A 23726-nucleotide genomic window follows, 5' to 3' on the forward strand; every position below is an offset into this window, starting at 1 on the left:
GCTAGGCTCTATGCAGATGGCACTGCATTACTTTGTCCTAACATTGAACCCCTCTTCTGACTTGTACTGTACCACGGCCTCAGAAATGCATTCCAAGTTCCTACTACCCTTTCTATGAAAGAGTATTTCCTAATGTTTTGTGTGAAATTATCACCCTTATAGCTACCACATGTTCCCTTCTATCTCTATTATTCTTCTCCAAATCCTGTTATTATACTTATCCTCAAACAAGGCAATATGCCCAGATTATAGTTCCCTTTCTCTTTTAACATATACTTTCTAAGCTTCTGCCCAGACACCAGCTTTTCCATATCCTTAGCAGCATTGGGAATGTCATCGTACATGTTATAGCGAACCTCTCTGTGTCTGTTTAGAATCATAGTGTTCCTGATATGCCCTTACTAGTGAACATCATATACAATGGAAGTATGACTGCAGTATCTCTAAAACCTATTGTTGTGCCCTGTGATACTTCATATCGTATTGGTCTTCATTATTGCATTGCCATTATTTACCTCATGGATAGACTTTTACCCCCCAACATTCTTTTCTTCCTATATTTTACATATTATCACCCTATAAAGACTGACATAATTATATAAAGGAGATACAGTAAAGCTCAAAAGCTTGGATTAGATATGCAGACACAGTTGCAAGCTTAAATTGCACAAGTTTTTTTATCTTTTTTCAAATAATTTTTTTATTTTCCAATAATATAATGTTTAACAATACAATCATCAATAAACAAGTATTATAAACCACTACGTACAATTGATCTGAACAAAGGAGGGGAAAAATTAATAAAATATATGAAATTAGTAACAAAAATGCATAATATTCAATTAATAAAGTATAAAGTTACACATTAATTATTTAGGGTTCATTTTTACTGTCTCAATAAGAGTTAAATTTTTTTCCCAAAGATTGTTTGTCCATGTTTTAGGTGAAATTTTCGACTCTTTCACCTTGATTTCTAATGTCGGTGTTTCTTTCATCAATTGCAAGAAGTCTTCCAGAGTAGGTTCTTGTGAAGACTTCGACACAAAATCTTATTAGCATCTTGTGAGAAAACAAAACTGTAGGATGTGCAGTGGTAGCAATCTTAGTACAGGTATTTCTACCTGCATATTATACTGGTCTCAGAAACTACTTTCCAGTGAGAAGTGTTAGACAGTCATTTGGGAATTCATTGCTTATTAGCTACATTTTGATTAGACAGGAAAGAAAAAGCAATAAAAAGTCAATGCATTTATACAGCACTTAATCCTAAAACCTGAAAGTGCTTTATACACAGTGCTGTGTGGTAAAATGATTAAATAGGTGGTCTTAGCCGGAATAAATAACTTGAGTGCCATGCGACATGAAAACATTATGTGCCAGTTTTAGTTAGAAAATAAATCATGGTCAATACACTGATGTACTCTCCCTTCTGTTTTGAATAGTACCTGTGAGCTCATTAGCTTCCACTTAGACACCTGATAAAACAGTATTATCAGCATGATGGGTAAGTGGAATTTCAGTGTATTGTTTCATTCAAAGGACGGTACACCTCAACTGGACAGCAACCCCTTACACAGCACTGCTTCAGGCACAGCCTCCATCTCAACCTAAAAACAGTACCTTATGCTTTATAGCATTAGAAATACTTTATAATACTGCTTACATACACAAATTATGTCATTATGCAATTACATAAACTTGGCTGAACTAATAGCGGAAAAGTGTCCTTGAGCCAGGCCATTTACCCAGATAAAGAACAGGAAGAAGGGACGGAAGGGTGGAAAGGAAAGAAGAGAGAAAGAAAGAATGAAAAGCCTGAATGGCACACTACTATGCTCCCAGACTTATTTTTAACAAATAGAATGCATTTTTACAAAAAAACAGTCCATTTTCACTTTGTTACTAACACAAATACAACTAAATGAAAGAACCTGGATCTTTACCTACAACAGAAAGGTTGATCTGATGTTGTGCACTGCCCAGTCTGTCGCGCACAATGAATGTATAGCAGCCTGAGTCATCTGCTTGCGCTTCCTTGATTGTCAGTATACTCTTGCTTTCAGTCGTTTCCACCGTTGTTTTTGGGTCACATGCAACCTGAAACAAATTACTGACAGTCATCCACAAATACACTTTCGACCTTCTTTCTTCTATTCAGATCTCTATGTTATAAAAGCAATCAAGTCAGTAGGTACGTGGGCATCAGGAAATATATATATACATATGGTGATAATGAGGAAAGAAAACCAGCAGCCTAGTAATGCCACGAGTGATACAGACACGGCCTCGGCATGCACTCGTCATCTCCTCTAATCTCACCCCTTATCTCTTCTACCACAAGTACTGTGACCCCCTTCTATTGATCAACACTCCACAACTCCTTCGGAAATGACTTGCATAGTCCCATCACCTTTCCCAATAAACAGCATTTCCTTGCATCATTATATACCATAACTCAGCCTACTGTAAAAAAAGCTTTTAATAAAAGTTGAGCACTTCAGCACTAACACCTTCTAGGACTGTAAAAATATCAATAAAAATTCCATTTTATAGACAAACGTCAAATGACTAATAACTAAGTAACCCATTAAACAATTAAATCAATACATTTAAAAAATCAAATACTGTTGATTTAATTCATTATTTATTCCTAATGGACTCATTGTTCTAAACTTTTTCTTAAGTAAGAGGTCGTGTATTTTTCTTCCCCTTGCACCTGCTGCAAAATGTGCGCTTTTATCATATTCATATTATATTGTAATGGCGTTTAGTCGCCTAATGTGCCTCCACAGGATTTTTCATTTTTTTGAAACATTATTTATATGTTCCTGTATTCTTTTTGTTAGCTCTATTGAGGCTAAACCATAAATACAAGAAATTAAATAAAACAAGTATTGCATGTAGACTGTCCTTCAGTGACTCTGACGTTCTACTTCTTTTCAACGAGTGTACACTTCACCGAACATTAGAATAGTGAACTCAGTATTTTGAATTTGCAGTTGTCCAAAAGCTTACTTCACTGAGTTTGGTGGATTGACTAAGTTAACGTTCCGGTTGTGGGAGACTTTGAGGTAAAAGTTATTACTGTTTATGGAGCTGGTCATGCTGCTGACTAGTTTTGTGGTATGCCAGATGTTGAGGTAGGTGTTGCAATCTTTAGAAACAGCAGAATTAGTGTAAGAGCATTGGTAGCTTTAGGTTGAGATCGCACTGCAGTAAGGGTGGGGAAATCAGCACTTCTTTTCACTGTATTGTGATCTCGGAGTTGGTATATATAATTTGCAGGGGGTATGGGGGGTGCAGACCCCCCACAGGGGGGTGCAGGGGAGCTTGCCCCCTTACAAAAATTCTGGAAAATGTGTTTGTAGTTTTATTTCTTTAATAATCTATGTTTGCTCATTTTACTTAGTGTTTTATAGTAGAGGTGTATGTAGGTAAGTTTACTATGTGTGAAGGCATTGTACGTGTTTTGAGATTGTGAAGAGGAAGCTCACATTGTACCGGTGTGTGCATTTTAAATATTGTATTGTAGAGTGTTTTGTAGTATTTTGTTTGTTGTTTAAGGGTGGATGCTTTTGGGGAAAGTAGTTGATGTGTAAGTGAAATAGTTGTCTTTGAGTTAACGGTTGAGGTATTTCTGTTCGTAATTGAGTTCTTCGGTGGTTCGGTGCAGTGTATTTTCAGAGATGTGTGTTTTTGCAATAGTGAGTTTGCTATTCTAACATTCGGTGAAGTGTGCATTCATTGAAAAGAAGTAGACCCATATATATATATATATATATATATATATATATATATATATATATATATACAGACATTATAATGTTGAGAATTCGGTAGTGAATTTATCAGGATTGGACATCCCTGATACTGTGCCATTTGTTCTGCCATACTTGGGCTGGGCCTAGAAGTTCTGACTCTAATTTTCCCAGTAAAATTTCCCTGAAAATAGGATACAGTACTCGAACTGAGGCTTTATGAGTAATGACCGATACTGAGGCCTAACACTATCATTTTTCTTCCTGATAGCTTACCTGTGCACCTGGCATTCCACTACACTGATACTCTATTACACTGTATGCCCATGTAATGGGTTTTTGTGCCCAAAGACAGGCATGTGTTTTTTCTGCACTTTACCACATACCATTCAAACATGTTCCTAATTTTTTAATGCACATTTATAAATCAATAAAAGGTTATTACTGTTCTTACTCTCATCTTCAAGGAAGCTTGTCGTCCTCTCCAGCCCCTCTGCACTCACAAGGCACTTGTCCAGATATACATCTCATAGCATCTTGCTAGTTATAGCCTCTACTTAGAATATCCACGGAGTGATTTACTTGTTTCATTTAGTTTGAGTGTATAACTCCAGTGATATCAGTGGTCTTTCTTTCGAGAGTAGCATGACATCATATGGAACACATGAAAATATAACGTCTGTAATATTAGGTAATTTGTTGCCTCTGCAACCACTGACAAGGGCACAACATCATTCACTGTGATAACTCTATTTTCCTGTGTTGTTTTTAATTTAATATCTGGCAATTTATGATAAATCAGTTTCTCACAACTATAACACTTCGGGGATAACAATTTCACTAATACAATTAATGTCCTAGTTATTATAACAAACTTAAAGAAAAAAAATTACCCCAAAATGAAACAGAAAGTAACACAGCATGCTTCTCATTAGCATACAGGACTCCTGACATGAGATGACATGCTTCTCATTAGCATACAGGCCCCACGGCATGAGATGTTATGTTTCTTCACAGCATGTCAGAACCCAAACATAGGATCTTAGGATCAAAGCAGTTTACTAGGCTAACGGCCATACAGCCTTTTTAAGCCTACCCATTCATGCCCCAATTTTCTCAGTTATCCATACTCATGGACTAGAAGGGTTTTGGTATATACCTGTGCCTTGGAGCATCAACAAGCTGCCCCTGTCCATAAGGGACAAAAGAAAGGGACGAATGTGTGATTTCCCATCCATTGATCCAAATTCTATTTGAATAGGCTTAGGGAACAGCTGTGCTTCACATGAATGGGGAGTCTGTTTCAGAGAAAGAGTAATTTCTGAGATATATACCTGTCCCTTCAGTATGTTTTGTTTATGTCACAGGCGAGGTTCAGATCCTTAGATTGGGTAATTATAGTGCTGTTTGTTTTGCAAATGTATAGCAGATCTATCAAGGCTGAATCATAGAATTCCTTGCAGGTTAGGCATAGATCATCAGTAGTCTGTAGGAGACAGAGCTTTGAGGTGGTTCTCATAGGAAATGTTATTTATACCATATGTTTTTTCAGAGAAGAACCTCTGTGGCTGCTCCAGCTGCTGCAAACACCTGGTCAGTTATATGCCAAAGGGTGCATTGTACTTGAATATTAGTCTAATGAGGGATGAGTATAGTGGCACTATGATCTCCTTAGATATAGATGCTATACCCTTATTTGTAAGTTGTGCTATGTAGGATTTTCTCTCCACCATGGGCAGATGGTGATCAAAGTTCAGGTTACTGTCAACCTGAGCTCCCAAGTGCTTTAGCACTAGGTCTACTCTTAGGGGAATGCTACCAATGTTGTAATTTACAGGGTGGTCATCTTCACAAAAGGTAAACTTTTAGGCTATGGCTCTGGCACCAATTATTTGTCTGTGTTAGACTCTCTTGGAGGATGCCAACCTCTTTGGGAGATTCAGTGACTGCACTCAGCTTGCAGTTATCAGAAGATTTGGTCAGTCAAAGGCCCTTTACATTTGCCTTGATTTCACAGAAGTATATACTGAACAGTAGAGGTCTCAGTACTGAGCCCAGTGGGACACCACTAGCAACAGGCCTCTTGGTAGGGGTTGGATTCCCCACGCCATAACTTTGTCTGTCCTGTCCATGAGCCATTTGGTTATTCTTTGGGTGACAAAGGGATTTATACCTAAATTTGTGAGTTTGTCTATAATACCTAAGTGAGCTATTGTGTCAATTGCCTTTGACAAGTCATTAGGATACTGGTACCTGGACACGAGATGGCATGCTGTACATAAGCATACCAGTACCTGGACATGGGGTGGCATGCTTCATATTAGCATACCAGTACCTGGACATGAGATGGCATGCTTCATATTAGCATACCGGTACCTGGATGACATGAGATGGCATGCTTCATATTAGCATACTGGTACCTGGACATGAAATGACACGCTTCATGTTAGCATACCTGTACCCGAACATGAAATGGCATGCTTCACATTAGCATAGCAGTACCTGAACATGAGATGGCATGCTTCACATTGGCACACTGTTAGCTTGACATGAGATGGCATGCTTCATATTAGCATACCGGTACCTGGACATGAGATGGCATGCTTCTCATTAGCACATTGTTAGCTGGACATGAGATGGCATGCTTCATATTAGCATACCGGTACCTGGACATGAGATGGCATGCTTCTCAATAGCACACTGTTAGCTGGACATGAGATGGCATGCTTCATATTAGCATACCAGTACCTGGACATGAGGTGGCATGATTCTCATTAGCATACGTGTACCTACACATGAGATGGCATGTTTCACATTAACATATCGGTACCTGGACATGAAATAACATGCTTCACATTAGCATACCAGTACCCGGACATGAAATGGCATGCTTCACGTCAGCATACCAGTACCTAAACATGAGTTGGCATGCTTCTCATTAGCATACCGATGCCTGGACATGAGATGGCATGATTCTCATTAGCATACCGGTACCTGGACATGAGATGCCATGTTTCACATTAGCATAACAGTACCTGGACTTGAGAAGGCATGCTTCATATTAGCATATTTCTACCTAGACATGAAAGGGCATGCTTCTTATTATCATCCTAGAACATAGACATGAGATGACATGCTTCTCATTAGCATACTAGACTATGGACATGAGATGGCATGTTTCTCATTAGCACACCAGAACTTGGGCAGGGAATGTCTTGGTTCTAATTAGCTTGCCAGCACTCGGACATGACATGGCATGCTTCTCATTAGCATCCCAGAACTTGGACATGGCATGACATGCTTCTCACTAGCATACTGGTACCTGGACATGAGATAGCATGCTTCTGATTATCATATTGGTACCTGGGCATGAGAGTGTATGATTCTCATTAACATAGCAGAACCTGGCATGAGAGCGTATGCTTCTCATTGGCAATCCAGAACCTGGACATGAGACGGCATGCTTAATTTTAGCTTATCGGTACCTGGACATAAGATGGCATGCTTGATATTAGCATACCAGTGCCTGGACATAAGATGGCATGCTTCATATTAGCATACCAGTACCTGGACATGAGATGGTATGCTTCATATTAGCATACCGGTACCTGGACATGAGACAGTATGCTTCACATTAGCATACTGGTACCTGGACATGAGATGGCATGCTTCATATTAGCATACCGGTACCTGGACATGAGATGGCATGTTTCATATTAGCATACCGGTACCTGGAGATGGGATGGCATGCTTCATATTTGCATACCGGTACCTGGACATGAGATGAAATGCTTCATATTAGGATACCGGTACTTGGACATGAGATGGCATGCTTCATATTAGCATACCAGTACCTGGACATGAGATGGCATGCTTCATATTAGCATACCAGTGCCTGGACATGAGATGGCATGCTTCACATTAGCATATGTGTACCTGGACATGAGATGGCATGCTTCATATTAGCATACCAGAACCTGGACATGAGATGGCATGCTTCATATTAGCATACCGGTCCCTGGACATGAGATGACATGCTTCACATTAGCATACCGGTCCCTGGACATGAGATGACATGCTTCACATTAGCATACCAGTACCTGGACATGAAATTACATGTTTCACAATAGCATACCGGACCTGGACATGAAATAGCATGCTTCTCATTAGCATACCGTTACCTGGACATGAGATGGCATGCTTCACATTAGCATACCAGTACCTGGACATGAGATGGTATGCTTCACATTAGCATACCGGACCTGGACATGAAATTACATGCTTCACATTAGCATACCAGACCTGGACATGAAGTGACATGCTTCTCATTAGCATACCGGACCTGGACATGAAATGGCATGCTTCTCACTAGCATACCGGTAACTGGACATGAGATGGCATGCTTCTCATTAGCGCACCAGAATTTTGACAGGGAATGTCTTGTTTCTAATTAGCTTGCCAACACTCATACATGACATGGGATGCTTCTCATTAGCATACCAGAACTTGTACATGGCATGGCATGCTTCTCACTTACACACTGGGACCTGGACATGAGATGGCATGCTTTTCCTTAGCATACTGGAACTGGACATGAGATAGCATGCTTCTGATTATCATATTGGTACCTGGGCATAAGAGTGTATGCTTCTCATTAGCATAGCAGAACCTAGACATGAGAGTGCATGCTTCTCATTAGCATAGTAGTACCTGGACATGAGAGTGCATGCTTCTCATTAGCATAACAGAACCTGGACATGAGAGTGCATGCTTCTCATTAGCATAGCAGAACCTGGACATGAGAGTGCATGGTTCTCATTAGCATAGCAGAACCTGGACATGAGAGTGCATGCTTCTCATTAGCATAGCAGAACCTAGACATGAGAGTGCATGCTTCTCATTAGCATAGCAGAACCTGGACATGAGAGTGCATGCTTCTCATTAGCATAGCAGTACCTGGACATGAGAGTGCATGCTTCTCATTAGCATAGCAGAACCTGGACATGAGAGTGCATGCTTCTCATTAGCATAGTAGAACCTGGACATGAGAGTGCATGGTTCTCATTAGCATAGCAGTACCTGGACATGAGAGTGCATGCTTCTCATTAGCATAGCAGTACCTGGACATGAGAGTGCATGCTTCTCATTAGCATAGCAGAACCTTGACATGAGTGCATGTTTGTCATTAGCATAGCAGTACCTGGACATGGGAGTGCATGCTTCTCATTAGCATAGCAGAACCTAGACATGAGAGTGCATGCTTCTCATTAGCATAGCAGAACCTGGACATGAGAGTGCATGCTTCTCATTAGCATAGCAGAACCTAGACATGAGAGTGCATGCTTCTCATTAGCATAGCAGAACCTGGACATGAGAGTGCATGCTTCTCATTAGCATAGCAGAACCTGGACATGAGAGTGCATGGTTCTCATTAGCATAGCAGAACCTGGACATGAGAGTGCATGCTTCTCATTAGCATAGCAGAACCTTGACATGAGAGTGCATGGTTCTAATTAGCATAGCAGTATCTGGACATGAGAGTGCATGCTTCTCGTTAGCATAGCAGAACCTGGACATGAGAGTGCATGCTTCTCGTTAGCATAGCAGAACCTGGACATGAGAGTGCATGGTTCTCATTAGCATAGCAGTACCTGGACATGAGAGTGCATGCTTCTCGTTAGCATAGCAGAACCTGGACATGAGAGGGTATGCTTGATATTAGCATACCGGTACGTGGACATGAGATGGCTTGCTTCTTATTAACATATTGGAACCTGGACATGAGATGGCCTGCATTTCATTAGCCTACTTGTGACTGGACTTGAGATGGCATGCGTTTCATTAGCATACTGGAACCAGGACATGGCATGGCATGCTTATGATTGGCATACTGAAACATGGTCATAAGATGGCATGCTTCTTATTAGCACACCAGAACCTGAACATGAGATGGCATGCTTCACATTAACACCCCAGAAACTGGCTGGAAGTGGGGCAACTTGCTTCTCATTAGCATACTGGAATCTGGAAGTCAGTTTGTCTCTCTCATTAGCATGCTGTGACCTGCCTCTTCCTGGCACACAGTACAAGTTATGGCTAGACAATCCATATCTTGTTACTATGTCTCCAAATCAATTGATGTTGGTGCTTATGCTCAATTTCCTTTCACTCTGAGGTGAGCACTGCATCTTTTTTGTTTCAAACACCTTTATTGAATTATCACTTGTGACATAGCAAATTTGCATTCATATACAAGTAATCAAATTATATTAACATAAGCATTATACTTCAGATATATTGCTATATATCATATAACCTAGGCAATATTACATAAATTACAAATTATATTTTCATAACAAGCATTATGCTTCAGATATATTGCTATATATCATATAACCTAGACAGTATTACATAAATTATTCAACTTCTGCCTTTATTTAACAAGAAACATCTTTATTAAACCATCACTTACAACATAAGTAATCATACATTTATATAAATGAAAACAGACCACACCGACGACAATCTTAGCACATATATGGCTCTCTATTGCATCAGGTGTGATCATTTAATCCAGTCCCTTACACTAGACTTCTGTTGCCTCAGGTTTGATCATTTACTCTGATCCCTTAGAGCAGACCAAGCAGTAGTGTCTGTGGGTTGTGAGAGAAGACTGCCCAGAGCAAGAACTATTCTTTTAAAAATAATTAGAACAGATAAGTATTTTATAGGAGATGCTACAAAATACAGCTGGTGGAGACAGCAGGAAGAGGGAACAAGTAGTGATTACATTCTGAATACTGCAGGGTGATATTTCTTTTGTGTCTAGGGAAGAGTTTCCTAGTAATTTTGCATTTGTGTAGGAGGAAGGAGTGTCCTTTTGCTTGTTTGGCAGAAGTGGTGCATCCTTTTATATGAATGTGATACAGGGTTCTTCATTATATAGGAAATTAAATAAAAGTCCTACCAGCACTAAGTATGGTTAAAACATACTGTAACAGATTATGAAGCAATGCTATTATCCATTGTTAGAATGGATATTGTTATCAGTGAGTGAGAAAGAGAACTCCACTTGATATAGAAAAAAAATCTAATAGTACTACACTGCCTGGGAATCCTGGGCAGATTACAAGACATTGCTTTTACCCTCAGTGATAATATTTGTTATTATAAGTAGTACAGAGGGTTCTTGCCAATAAAGGAAATTCAACAAAGAAAATAAAATCTTAACATTATTTGGTATTGCCTGAGAACACTGTGAATAACTAACTAACTTGCTTACTTTCATGTGCATTGGGCAAAGAATTCCAGTTGATACTGGATTTTCCACACAGTATTGGGAAGCATTTAGTGTGCAAAACAACAGACAATAGTCTGCAAGTTTACGAATACTGTGGGAAAACAGTTTCTTCATTACTGATCCAGAAACTGTACATTGCTGGTATTTGTCTGACAAATCACAGGGAGAACAAAGCAGAAAACGAAATGGCTATTTGTCTCAAAATTGGTACAGACTTTATTTTTTGTGTCACCATCATCTTCATCATCATCATCATAATCATTATTTGGTAATTTTTCATTATCGGGAGCAACAGTTCTAACGCGCTAGCAGGTGCACGCAATGATCGCACAGCTGTTGTTTCTAAGCCCTTCTGATACTGTTGAGAAGTGACTTATTTTGCAGCAGCTGTTTTCAGAGTCAGTTTGTTTTTTCTTACTCAAGGGCCGAGACTTTCGTGTGTTTCTGCCTAACATCGATTGGTGTCATCCGTTCTGAAGTGTAAGTAAACCCTTCATGCACAGATACACAGAATAGTTTCACCACTCTAGGCTTTTATAGATAACCTCATATAGGTTTTTAAGCCAAGTGCAGAGACAGCGATGATTTTTTTGAAGTCTGTACAAGTCTCAATACCACACTCGGGTATTTATACTTGTAAGGGCATCAACATGCAGATATTACAGCAAGTGCTTGGTGTACCTTTACTCATTTCGGGCTTAAAATGTAAATCAAGCTTAAAGAAAGACAACTCTATGAACTTGACCCAAAAGTAAACTGCCAACGTAAACCTCTCAAAACACGAAACAAGTACTGCTACTTCTCTGGACTTGAATTTCACAAATTTCCACTCATTTACAATGGGAATGCCAAATCAAAACAGGGCAGTTTGCCTCGGACCAAAACAATATCCTCCCACTTTGTGAGAACACAGTCACCGCCTATATATCACATTACTTTCTCCTATTCCAACATATCTCACTTTACTTTATTTATCCTATTCCAGTTGCGGTTGTGTTTTCCCTGTGTGAACCACAACACTGTTGCCCTAGTTGAACACTGTAGCTATTGGGTGCTAGATTTTTTTGCTATACAGAGAAATAATCCATTGCTGTGTCTCCGTGTGTATATATGTCTACACATACTGGAAATGGCTGTTACGATTCCAAACGCTCTTTACAACTGTTGCTCCGATAATGGAAAAGTACCCATTATTTAAGCGGTACTATGTGAAAGGAGCTACAAGTGCCTCAGTGCTAAAAGGGATATATTTTTTTTTTCAAAACAAGTTTATTGTTTTAACATATAAGAGAAATATCATAACAATTTTATACAAATAATTAAAAATAGGTATTATTATAATATTCAACAAAACAACTAAAGTATTTACAAAGACATCCACTACAATCAGATCAATTAATTAAACTAAAATACTGTGCTATTGAAATTAGAATTTTTTAACAAATTTTGTAAATTATCCCATACAATAAAATGTGATGTTTTTCTAGTTGTTCTCATTCTAATTGTGCTTATTTCCATATGACACATTATATTCATAACATTTTAAATTCATTGAACGAAGGAGGTGTATCTGAAATCCAATTTCTAGTTATTATTTTCCTAGCCACTGCTAGGATAGACCATAACAAGGGAAGCTTAATCTTTTAACACATTGAGGTACAGGTGTGTTGAATAATATAAGAGACTTAGAAATAATGAAATTATCTGTAAAAAGAGCCTGCAAAAATTCATTAATTGACTTCCAGTATTCTTTCAACTTCATACAGTCATAAAACATATGAGCCCAGTCAGCATTAATTTCTACATTACATCTCTTACATAGATTATCTTTATTATTAATTTTATTCATCATCAAAGGTGTATAAAAAGATCTATGTAAAATTTCCATGTATAAAGTCTCCAGACAATGGAAGATGTAGTTCTATAAGCAGATTCCAATATATATTGTTTATCTTGTTGAGTTGGTGGGTCCCCATTAATACAGGTGAAATAATTCCAGTATGAATCTACATTGTAAAAGTTTCTTGTCTGATAATTTTATGTATATATGAAAGTTTACCTTTATCAGAAACTTTATGCTGTAAATTTATTATCAAGTAATCAATCAGTTTTGGAATAGATTCTTTAACTGTTATAGACATTAGATCTATTCTATCAATGAGATGTTGTCTAAAGATCTGAACCTCTAACCAGCAAGTTTCTCTTAGATCAAATTCTTGTTTTAAGAAATCTAGATTTTTAACTTTATTATCAGATATCAGCTGATACCAGTACTTTAGATTATTATCTATAGCTAAATGAGCTCCTTCAGAAGTAGATGACATAAGCATACCCTGAGTATAAATTATAGGGAATACAATAAAATTCCATTCCCTATACTTAGGGTGCATGAATATAAAGTTCTGATAACTAATAATAATATTTAATGGGTAACAGACCATATGTTTAGGTGTAATAGGTGAAGTACAAAATTCCTTTAGCAACCACAACATGGAGTTATTTATAATCATATTTTTATGTGTTAAGGAGATTTTCATGAAGTGCATACTAATTAGCTCCCAATAATCTTTCCATTTTGCGACATATGACCGATCTATTAATAAAGTAATAACTTTTATAATAGAAGAGATAATATATAAATTAAAGTCTGGAAAAGAAATACCCCTTGAGACCAGCTATTAGTATGTTTCTTTAATGCAATCCTAGGTCTATTAGGTGCCCATAAGAAATTTAACATTAGTGTATTCAGTTTCTTGACAGTTATTTTTGTAGGTGAAAGTATTATTGATTGTATTAAGTATAAAATCTTGGGAATATTATCATTTTAATAATTGTAAGTCTCTCCTCCATAGTAAAAACATATTATTCCAGGTATTAAAAAGATTTTGTATATTAAGAAAACAGGTATTATAGTTATTATATATAATAGATTTAATATCTTTAGATAGTATTATACCTAAATAAGTTATCTGACCTGAGTTGGGTACATATTTAGTAAAATCACTAATGAGAGTATTTTTCGTGTATATATAGGTAGTATTTTAGTTTTTTCTTCATTAAATATTAAACCAGAAATACTTTTAAAATTCATCATTTTATCAAATAAAGACTGCATAGAAGAATTAGATCCTGCTGATGTAATTAGAACATCATCTGCAAAAAGTTGAATTTTTGATGTTGTATTTTCTTCTATTTCAAAACCCTCTATGTCAGTACTGTTTCTAATCAAATTAGCCCAAGGCTCCATTACTAAAGTGAATAATAGTGGAGAAAGTGGACATCCTTGCTTTGTACCTTTAAGAATGGGTATTTTTGTGAAACATATGTTCCTACCTTAATATAAGCCAGCGTTCCTTTGTATAAATGCTCAATTAAATTTACAAATGCATCAGAGAAATTTGTGCATTTCAGTAAGGTAAACAGATAGTCCCAACTTACTGAATCAAATGCTGAACCTATATCAAGACTAATAAGTGTTAAATCTTTCTTTTTCCTATTTGCAAAATCAATTAATGTTAAAGTTCTTCTTATATTATCAAAAGTATTTCTATTTACAATGAAGCCGTCTGATCTATGTCTATAATGCGGGGATAATTGTCTTCAATCTATCAGCAAAATACTCATAAACATTTTATAATCAACATTAAGTAATGAGATGGGTCGATATGAAGAACATCTAGTTGGATCTTTATTAGGTTTTAAAATTGGTGAAATAAATGTATATTGCCAAGATGGGGGGGTTATTAACTCAGTTTGGGCCAGAATAAAACCTTATGTATTAATGAATATGTAGTTTTAGAAAGGATTTTATATATCTCTGGTATAATACCATCATTACCCGGTGCTTTGTTTGATTTAAGCTTATTTATTTGTGTAATAGCTTCTGTATATGAAATACTCTTGTCCAATAGTTTAATCTGTTGTTTATTAAGCTGTTTATTCATGTTTGTGGTTATAAACTCCTTTATTTTATCTTTAGGTTCCATGTTAATGTTGTTATGGTTAATCTTGTGAAAGTGATTTCTAAATTCATCCAGTATTTCTGGTATACTAGAAACATTCTTCTTTTTCCTTAGAGAAAAGATTTCTTTGATATGGTTTTGTTTATTCAATCTTTTGTTTTATTTTTAAGTCTATGTAAGTATTTGGGGCTTATTGAATAAGACAAAACTTGTATTTCTCTAAAGTTATTTTAACTTTATGAGTTAAAATTTCTTTGTATTTCTCATTTAGTTTGTTTATTTCTTCAATAACTTTCTTGTCCATAATATTTTCTTTATTATTATGTTTATAAGAGTCTAGTTTACTTTGAATATCTAACAGTTCCTTATCCCAAGATTTCCTTTTGTTATTATACCATCTGATACTTTGTCCATATAGATATGATTTTAAGGCATCCCAAACATAGACAATGGAGACTTCAGGAGTATTATTTATGTCTAGAAAATGTTGTACTTCTGAAAGTATATATTCTTTATAGTCTTTTAGCTGAGTTAAGTATGCTGGTATCCTTTTGATCTGAACATTATGAGTATTTTTTATCATGAATTCGAAAACAATTGAGTTATGATCAGATATAGGACATGAAATGATTTTGGAATTAATTAAATCTGTTACCATCTGGTTAGAAATAAAGACCCTATCTATTTTTGAATAAGTTTTGTATCTGTTAAAAAAAGGTGTATGGTAATGATTTTGACTCTATCTGATTATTAATATCATTCAAATGATAATAATTAGCAAAATCATTTAAATGTTTTGCATTAGATGTAATTCTTCTTTTCTTTATAGTGGTAGTATCACTTTCATGTAGTATACAATTAAAATCACCAGCTAAAATAATATCCCCTACAGAGAATGATATGATCTTATCAATATGATGTTTCACTGTATTAATACCAATTCCAGGTATCCAATATACATTAATTAAAGTGTAAGTCTTCCCATTAATTTGTATTGTAACCATACAAAACATTCCTTTGTCATCCTGATAAGACTTAATGGTTTTAGGAATGGGCATACTTTTATTCCATAAAATAGCCACTCCTCTTTTTTCTGAGTGTGCTCTGAACTAACCAATACTGTATACTTATTAGTGGCTAGTTTATCAATATCTTTTTCAAGAGATGGGTTTCTTGCAGGAAGACTAGATTGGCCTTGTGTAGATTAATGTATCTTATTAGGCTTGCCCTTTTATCTGGATTATTCAATCCATTAATGTTTAAAGAAATTCCTTTTAAAGATGTCATTTGGCATTTTTAAAACTCAAGAATCTTATGATCAAATAACAAATAACAAGATAAATAATGTTACATCTCCTCTTTTAGGTGTACCTTTAAACATAGCTGTATTTATTAAATCTCTTATGGGATTTTGTATAGGATTCAATTTTGTTTGTAGTGAAAATGAGTGTACAAAATATATTGTGGATGTCAAAACTATATACATATAACAATGAACAAGTGAAAATAATGTAAGGATTAAACCTTGCATTCGCCTGAGTTGAAAACTCCAACTTAGAGCAGTATTTACTACTCAAGTTAACCCCTACCCTAAGCAGCAGTACCTCAGCTACCACCTTATCAATTTAATACTAGTTATATTTAACTGAGGTTAACAGTTTTCAATTCAATTATCTATCAAGACAAAACTACACATTTGGTAAAACAGCATCATATAAACTAAAATAAACTTTTTTTTTTTTTTTTTTTTTAAAAAACTGTTCATACTATTATATAGATCTATGTAATATATAACACTTGTATTCTAATAGCATTCAAATAATCTTAATGTTAGAAATCAAGAGGAGAGAAAATTATGTTCTAACATTCATTTAAATCAAAAACTTTGGCTAATATGATTCAGACATTACATGCATTAAGATGCATCTATTTTCTGTCATGTGAATTCTATCAACAGCTTCCAAAAAATCTTGAATTGTTTGTATATGAGCATTTACTTAAACTCATTATTGTCAATAGAGTAAAATATTGTATTCATAAAATTATTATAAATCATATTGCATAGTTATGCAGATTCTCAGAAACACCTGCTATTACCTAAAAAAGCCATCACACACATAAACACAGACACACACACATACATATACACACACACATATACACACACACACATACCCACACACACACACACACACACACACACACACACACACACACACACACACACACACACACACACACACACACACACACACACACACACACATACATACATACATACATACACACACACACACACACACACACACACACACACACACACACACACACACATATATCTGATCTCACTGAGTTGTGTCCCAGAGCACCATCCCACTTGCTGTCCCCAGAACAAATCTGTCCGCTTCACACAAAATAATGCACAGCAAACACACACTAGCAACCAGATTTTACAATCATGCTAACCTACTGCTTTAAAATATATCACATGACATTTCTTCCAGAATAGAGTTATAAGATTATTTATGCTTGTCAATCAGATGAATTAAATGAGTTATAGTAAAGTATATGTTTGGGACACAAGTTTTTAACACAGATTATTATGCTACTGTTAAGTAGATTTTCAAAAACATTTAAATAAATGTTTCATTTTCTATGCCTTCTAAAATAAGATATTTACTTACTACAAGAAACTACATCATCTAAACTCATCATAACTGACACATTTTATGAATAGAGTATTTTTCCTGAATCTGTGGTGTGTCAGTGTGATAACCTTGTCAATGTTTATACTAACTGCTTTCAGTTTCTCTGTGAAAATTCTGTGATTTGAAGATTCTGAGGTAACTCAAGGACATTGTGCATAAGACAGCCCACATCCCAAGTTGTCTCTCATAACATTTTGGCGGAAACTTATTAAAACTAGTGACAAACATTCATTTAGCAGTGTAAATGCATCTAAACATGACAGAACCTCCACAATGTATTCCACAAATCATCACAGCCTCTATGCAAGTGAAATTAAATTCAAAATTACCAACAAGCAATAAACTCAGCATTCTTCTCCCAACTCAATTTTCATACAAATCCTATTATTCACTGTGCCCACACAGTCAAAAGCATTCTATATATTAATAAAGAAAAGAAAAGAGAGTAGAAAATAAAAGGGAGTGAGGCAGAAATAAAAATGTAAGAGAAAGCTGTAAGAAGTATATACAATGGAATGTTACTTACTGTTTATATTAATAGAGTTAAAATAAAACATATTATTTACTCTTATTTAGTTCTGATTATTATTAGTTAAAAGCATGACAGATTATTTACAAACAAGCATAAGCAGTATAATCAAGGAAGTATAATTAGAAATAGCATTTGAAGAACTTATAAACTTTTACAAGAAATAAATATGTTATTATTCTATTAATGATATTTTCATTACTGTTCTCTCCTGCCCTCCCCACCCTTTACCCACTACATAATCTAAATAGAATGTCATTGTTTAAACAAAGAAAATAATAAAAGAAGAAGGAAAAAGATAAAGATAAAAAATGTATCAAATTACTAACCTTACTTTTTCAGAAAGAAAACAAATCAAGTCACAGCCTGCCATTAAATCCTCAGGCATTTTGACTGGTTATGAAACAAAACATTTCTTTGCACATAGAGAATAACTTTGATTAAATCTTTTCCAAAATATTTGTGGCTTTCTGGAAATGCAGGAACTATATTCAAAAAGATTAATAATGAACTAAAATGATGAGAGAAAAAAACATATAACAAATCATTTGTTTTTAGTCTCTTCTTCTTCTCTGAAGTCTTCCAGGAAGCTTCAGTTGCCAATCTCTTTAATGAAGAACTAGCCCATTCCATTTCTTCTATTTTATCCAAAAATCCTTTTTTCTTTGACAAACAGTAAAGCAGAGTCTAAATCATCAAAGACCTTAGGACCATCAGGAAGGAAGATTTTAAGCTTGGCAGGAAACAGAAGGTATGTTTTAAACTGTGCTTTTTAAGCTCCTTATTAGTGGCAGAAAAACTTTTCTTTTAGCAATTACCATGGAAGAATAGTCATTGTCAAAACGCACAGTTGTCTCATTAAACTTAACAGGAGCTTTAGCCCAAGCAGATTTAAGAACCATCTCTTTATCAAAAGATGATAGAAATCTAACTATAACTGATCTAGGATAGTTTTTGTTAGAGTTGGTATTAGCTATAGATCTATGTGCTCTTCGATACCAAAAGAGAATGCTTCTGGTAAATCTAAAGTTTTAGGGAGCCATGTTGTTAAAAAGAAGTTATATTGTTACCTTCAATATTTTCTGGCAGTCCAAAAATCCTAATGTTATTGCCTAGATCTATTTTCCAGGTCATCCAGCTTTGTTTGTAAATGTGTATTTTGTTTCAGCAGAAACTCAATGTTGATTTCCTCTTCTTGTATTTTATTTTCCATGTCATTCACAGCTTCTTCTATGCCTGTCATCTGGATCTTCTGTTGTTGCAGGTCCATATGTAACAAGTCTATTTGTTTTGTAGTTTTTTCTATGAAAGTGTCTATTTTAGTATCCATTTTATCCATCTTAGTAGTAAGTTGCTGGACTATAATTATCAGAGACTGAAGTTCTTTCTTGATGCTGGAGTCTTGAGAATTTGTCTTACTGGAACTCATTTCAGACTGATAAACTGACAGGAAAATTTCCAAAGTAATTTCTGACAGGAATATTATTAAGATTTCCTTTCTTTTTTAGATATAGTTCAAGAACTATATAAAACAAACATATTTAGAAAGAAAATTACTTCAAGAATTAATTTTTTAAGTAATTAATTCCTGTCAATGTAATGAAATTGGTGGAGCTGAAGAAATCTGCTGCTATCCTGTGTTCCTCCTTGGCCACGCCCTCAGGGATATATTTTTTGACAGTGAATTTTTGAAGGCATAGTTAGCGACTCATGGTATGCCAATTAGTGAGTTATGGTATACCAGTTGTAATTCATGGTATGACAGTTGAGTCATGGTTTGCCACTTGTGAGTCATGGTATGCCAGTTAGTGAGTCATGGTTTGCCACTTGTGAGTCATGGTATGCCAGTTAGTGAGTCATGGTATACCAGTTGTAATTCATGGTATGACAGTTGAGTCATGGTTTGCCACTTGTGAGTCATGGTATGCCAGTTAGTAAGTCATGGTATGCCAGTTGTCAGTCATGGTATGCCAGTTAGTGAGTCATGGTATGCCAGTTAGTGAGTCATGGTATGCCAGTTGTCAGTCATGGTATGCCAGTTAGTGAGCTATGGTATGCCAGTTGTCAGTCATGGTATGCCAGTTAGTGAGCCATGGTATGTCAGTTAGTGAGTTGTGCTGTACTTCATCTGATACTGATTATGCACAAGACTGTAAGTTACAGCACTGGGATTTCACAACATACAGCCACATCATGTGGTAGCACATGTACTGCAGGAACACAGCTTACTCCAAAAAAGGTCAGTGAGATCAACTCAGGATATAAAAAGGCATGCCTACAGCAGTGTCTCAGTTGTCTGTTTACAGAAGAATTAGGACACATGCAAGAACATGCAGGTCCTCTCATGTTCCACACATAGGCTATAAGTAGTAGCAACTCCATTTTTTTTGGCTAGAGGACACAGATGTTGAAGGACGCAAGTGATTTCAAAGTGTATTTAGCGTGGCAGTACTGACAGTTTCCTTGCATAGGGATGTAAATCACATATCAGCCCTGAAGTCACACAGAATATTAGGTGGTGTGAGATGAAAAAACAAGTTGTGCCCTTTGACTTCAACCCTGGTATTAATGTCAAATGTTTTAATGAGAATAATCTGCTAAGTAGAGGAGGCATCATGTTAGCAATCAGGGGTGAAGTTAGCATTTACATGGCATAGTTGTTCAGCATGAGAACTTACCCCTCATAATCTTAGAAGCTGGTATTACTATTAATTTCAAAACTATATGCATTCAGGATTACATTTCTCTCAGAATTTAGAACAAATGGACTACCAATCCACTGATCAACTATTTTCAAAATCCATCTTTCACATCTCATGAGTTGAAATCACTTCTCTCAATGAAATTCCTGTATTTCAGCAACAGTGGGCTTTCTACACAATCTACAGACCCAGAATACATACATACATGAATAAATAAATAAAATAAATAAATAAACAAATAAATATACAAGCAAATAAATAAATACATATACAAACAAATAAATAAATAATCCATTATACATTTCAGACAAATAATCCACAGTGTATACAAATGCAAGACACTTTTATATAGATGGTTCAATGTTGATGATGTTAGACAAAAGAGTGATGCAATGACAAACAGATTTGGGAGCTTATTTTCTACTAGATCTGATCAAGTCAGTTAGCACAAAGCCAGAACTAAGGACAAACTGTCTGAAGTAAAAAGAAATAACTTTTTGCTAAGTAATGTTTTTAATGTATCATTTATGTTTTTTTAAACTCTCAATGTTTAATATTTAATGCATAGAAAAAATATATTTTAATCCTGTGATATATCAAGTGATTTAGGAATAGAGTATAAAGGATGTGACATTGTGATATATTTGTCATTTGCCTGATGTTTTTATAAAATATTCATGTGTTTTTGCATATATATATATATATATATATATGCACACACACACAAACACACATATATTATATAGGTTTACCTCCATAAGGTCGCAAGTCTGTTGTACGACGCCCTAAAGTGTGAAAGTGCAACAGCAGGACTTGTAAATTTTGAAACACGTGTGAGTTCAAATCAGTGAATGCTAGTGTGCATTCGCTCATGTGAATTCGGCATTAGCAGGGCGGGGGTTGGGAATGGTGTTTGGAGACATCCGGAAAGGTTGGGTGTTTCAAACACATTTGACATTTCCGGATAGTGGAATTCATTGTGTAGCACTTTTGCTGTTTTCAGCAGTCAAAAGTGCAGATCCTGACATTTTGAGTTGGATATTTGACCGTTCACATCTTTTATTTGTGACCTAATGGAGGTAAACCATTTTATATATATATATATATATATATATATATATATATATATATATATATATATATCTAGATATAAATGAAATATACAAGGAGCATGTGTGGTACAGATATCAATAGATATCAGGGAGGCTTAAGTTCAAGTGCGTAGTGTGTGTGTGTGTGTGTGTGTGTGTGTGTGTGTGTGTGTGTGTGTGTGTGTGTGTGTGTGTGTGTGTGTGTGTGTGTGTGTATTTGTGTGTGCAGGCATGCATGTCTGTCTGTGTGAATAACCCTGTCTCTCAGTTGCCCCCAGTTTTGTAGGACTTCACTGATTTTGCTCTGTTCTACCTGGAAGTTTTCATTTTCTGTTAAATAACTAAGAATTACAGGCAGTCAGTAATGCCATTCATTAGAGCGTCATACTTCATTTTATTAAGTTGTATATTTCATTTTATTAAGTTTTCAAGTGGATTAGAGTAACACTTTTTTGAGGGTGGGGTGTTTGTCCACCTATTATTTTTGGGTTTGCCCTGAATTCTTGAGCAAAGAAACTGAAAGGTCTTTTGTTCTGTTTTTCATAAAATGTGTAGTTTTCTGGCAAATTGTTGTGGACTGCAGTAATTAAATAATGGCAGAGGTGAGTTTCAAACTTCATATCTTTCAAAAAAGCATGCTGATTATTCTAGCGTCTTTCTAAGTATGTAAAAGTAATATTTAAAATCTGTCTCTATGTTTGGCTCTTTGCTTCTAATTCGTGAGCTACATGGTAGAGGGAGCAGAGAGGGGTTATAGTGGTCTGCATGGTATGGTTCTGACAGAAGCAAGCTGCCATTATTTATATATTTATGCATTCATTTGATCTCAAACAGACATGTAAGATGGACACTGCCATACAAGTGGCTGCAATTGTTGGTCACATATATGTGTGTGTGTATGTGTGCATGTATATATCTGTGTATGTTTGCGTGTGGGTGGGTCTACTTCATATACTCGACTTACAATTTCATCGACTTTCACATGATCGAGACCACATTGTCGAAAGCTTAAAATAACGAACTATCGGAACATCGTATTTTCCCTCTGAAAAACTAACCACTTGGCCACCATAGTGAACTTAGCCCTTTGCTCCACTGGAGTGCGATCTTGGAGTTGATATATTTGGTTAGGGGGTGTGGGGGATGCAGCCCTCCACAAGGGGTTGTCCCCACTTTAGTGGGTTTAATTTGCTTATGTTTCTATTTTAATTGTTGGTGACCAAGTGGTTAATTTCTTGGAGGGAAAATATGATGTTCCGAGAGTTCGTTATTTTAAGCTTTTGACAATGTGGTCTCGATCATGTGAAAGTCGGCAAAAAGGTAAGTCATATGAAGTAGATCTGTGTGGGCATGTTTGCACAGAGGGCAAACTTCTTAAATTTTCCTAATATTGTCCTATATTTTGAGTCTTACAAAATCTGTGTTTTCAGATTGGGAAACTTAGCATTACTGTAAATTGTTGACTGCACTCACCAAATAATGGCAGACATCTGAATTTCAGACTTCATATCTTTCAGAAAATGCTTGCGAAGGCAAAACCTGTTATACTAGTAACCTAAAGATATAAGAGCAATATGTCAACACTGTCTCTGACTTTGGGTCTTTGTTCCTCATTATTGAGCAAAGTAGTTGAGAGATCCATGAGTGTGGGGTTCAGGTAGTTGAGAGATCCATGA

At 35.8% G+C, this 23726-nt stretch overlaps 1 protein-coding gene across 1 annotated transcript in view; it reads right to left on the reverse strand.

Annotated features, from left to right (window-relative positions):
- LOC122788162 (myosin light chain kinase, smooth muscle-like) overlaps nt 1–23726 on the reverse strand; it is a 943334-nt gene that overhangs the window by 220696 nt on the left and 698912 nt on the right. Inside the window, exon 7 of the mRNA XM_044055140.1 lies at nt 1944–2097. Within this exon, the coding sequence (XP_043911075.1) occupies nt 1944–2097 (154 nt within the window). The remainder of the gene's footprint in view (nt 1–1943; nt 2098–23726) is intronic.

The sequence above is a fragment of the Protopterus annectens genome, chromosome 13.part0 (genome assembly GCF_019279795.1).
Source record: "Protopterus annectens isolate FY-2018-M chromosome 13.part0, PAN1.0, whole genome shotgun sequence".
In the NCBI taxonomy this organism is placed as follows: domain Eukaryota; kingdom Metazoa; phylum Chordata; order Ceratodontiformes; family Protopteridae; genus Protopterus; species Protopterus annectens.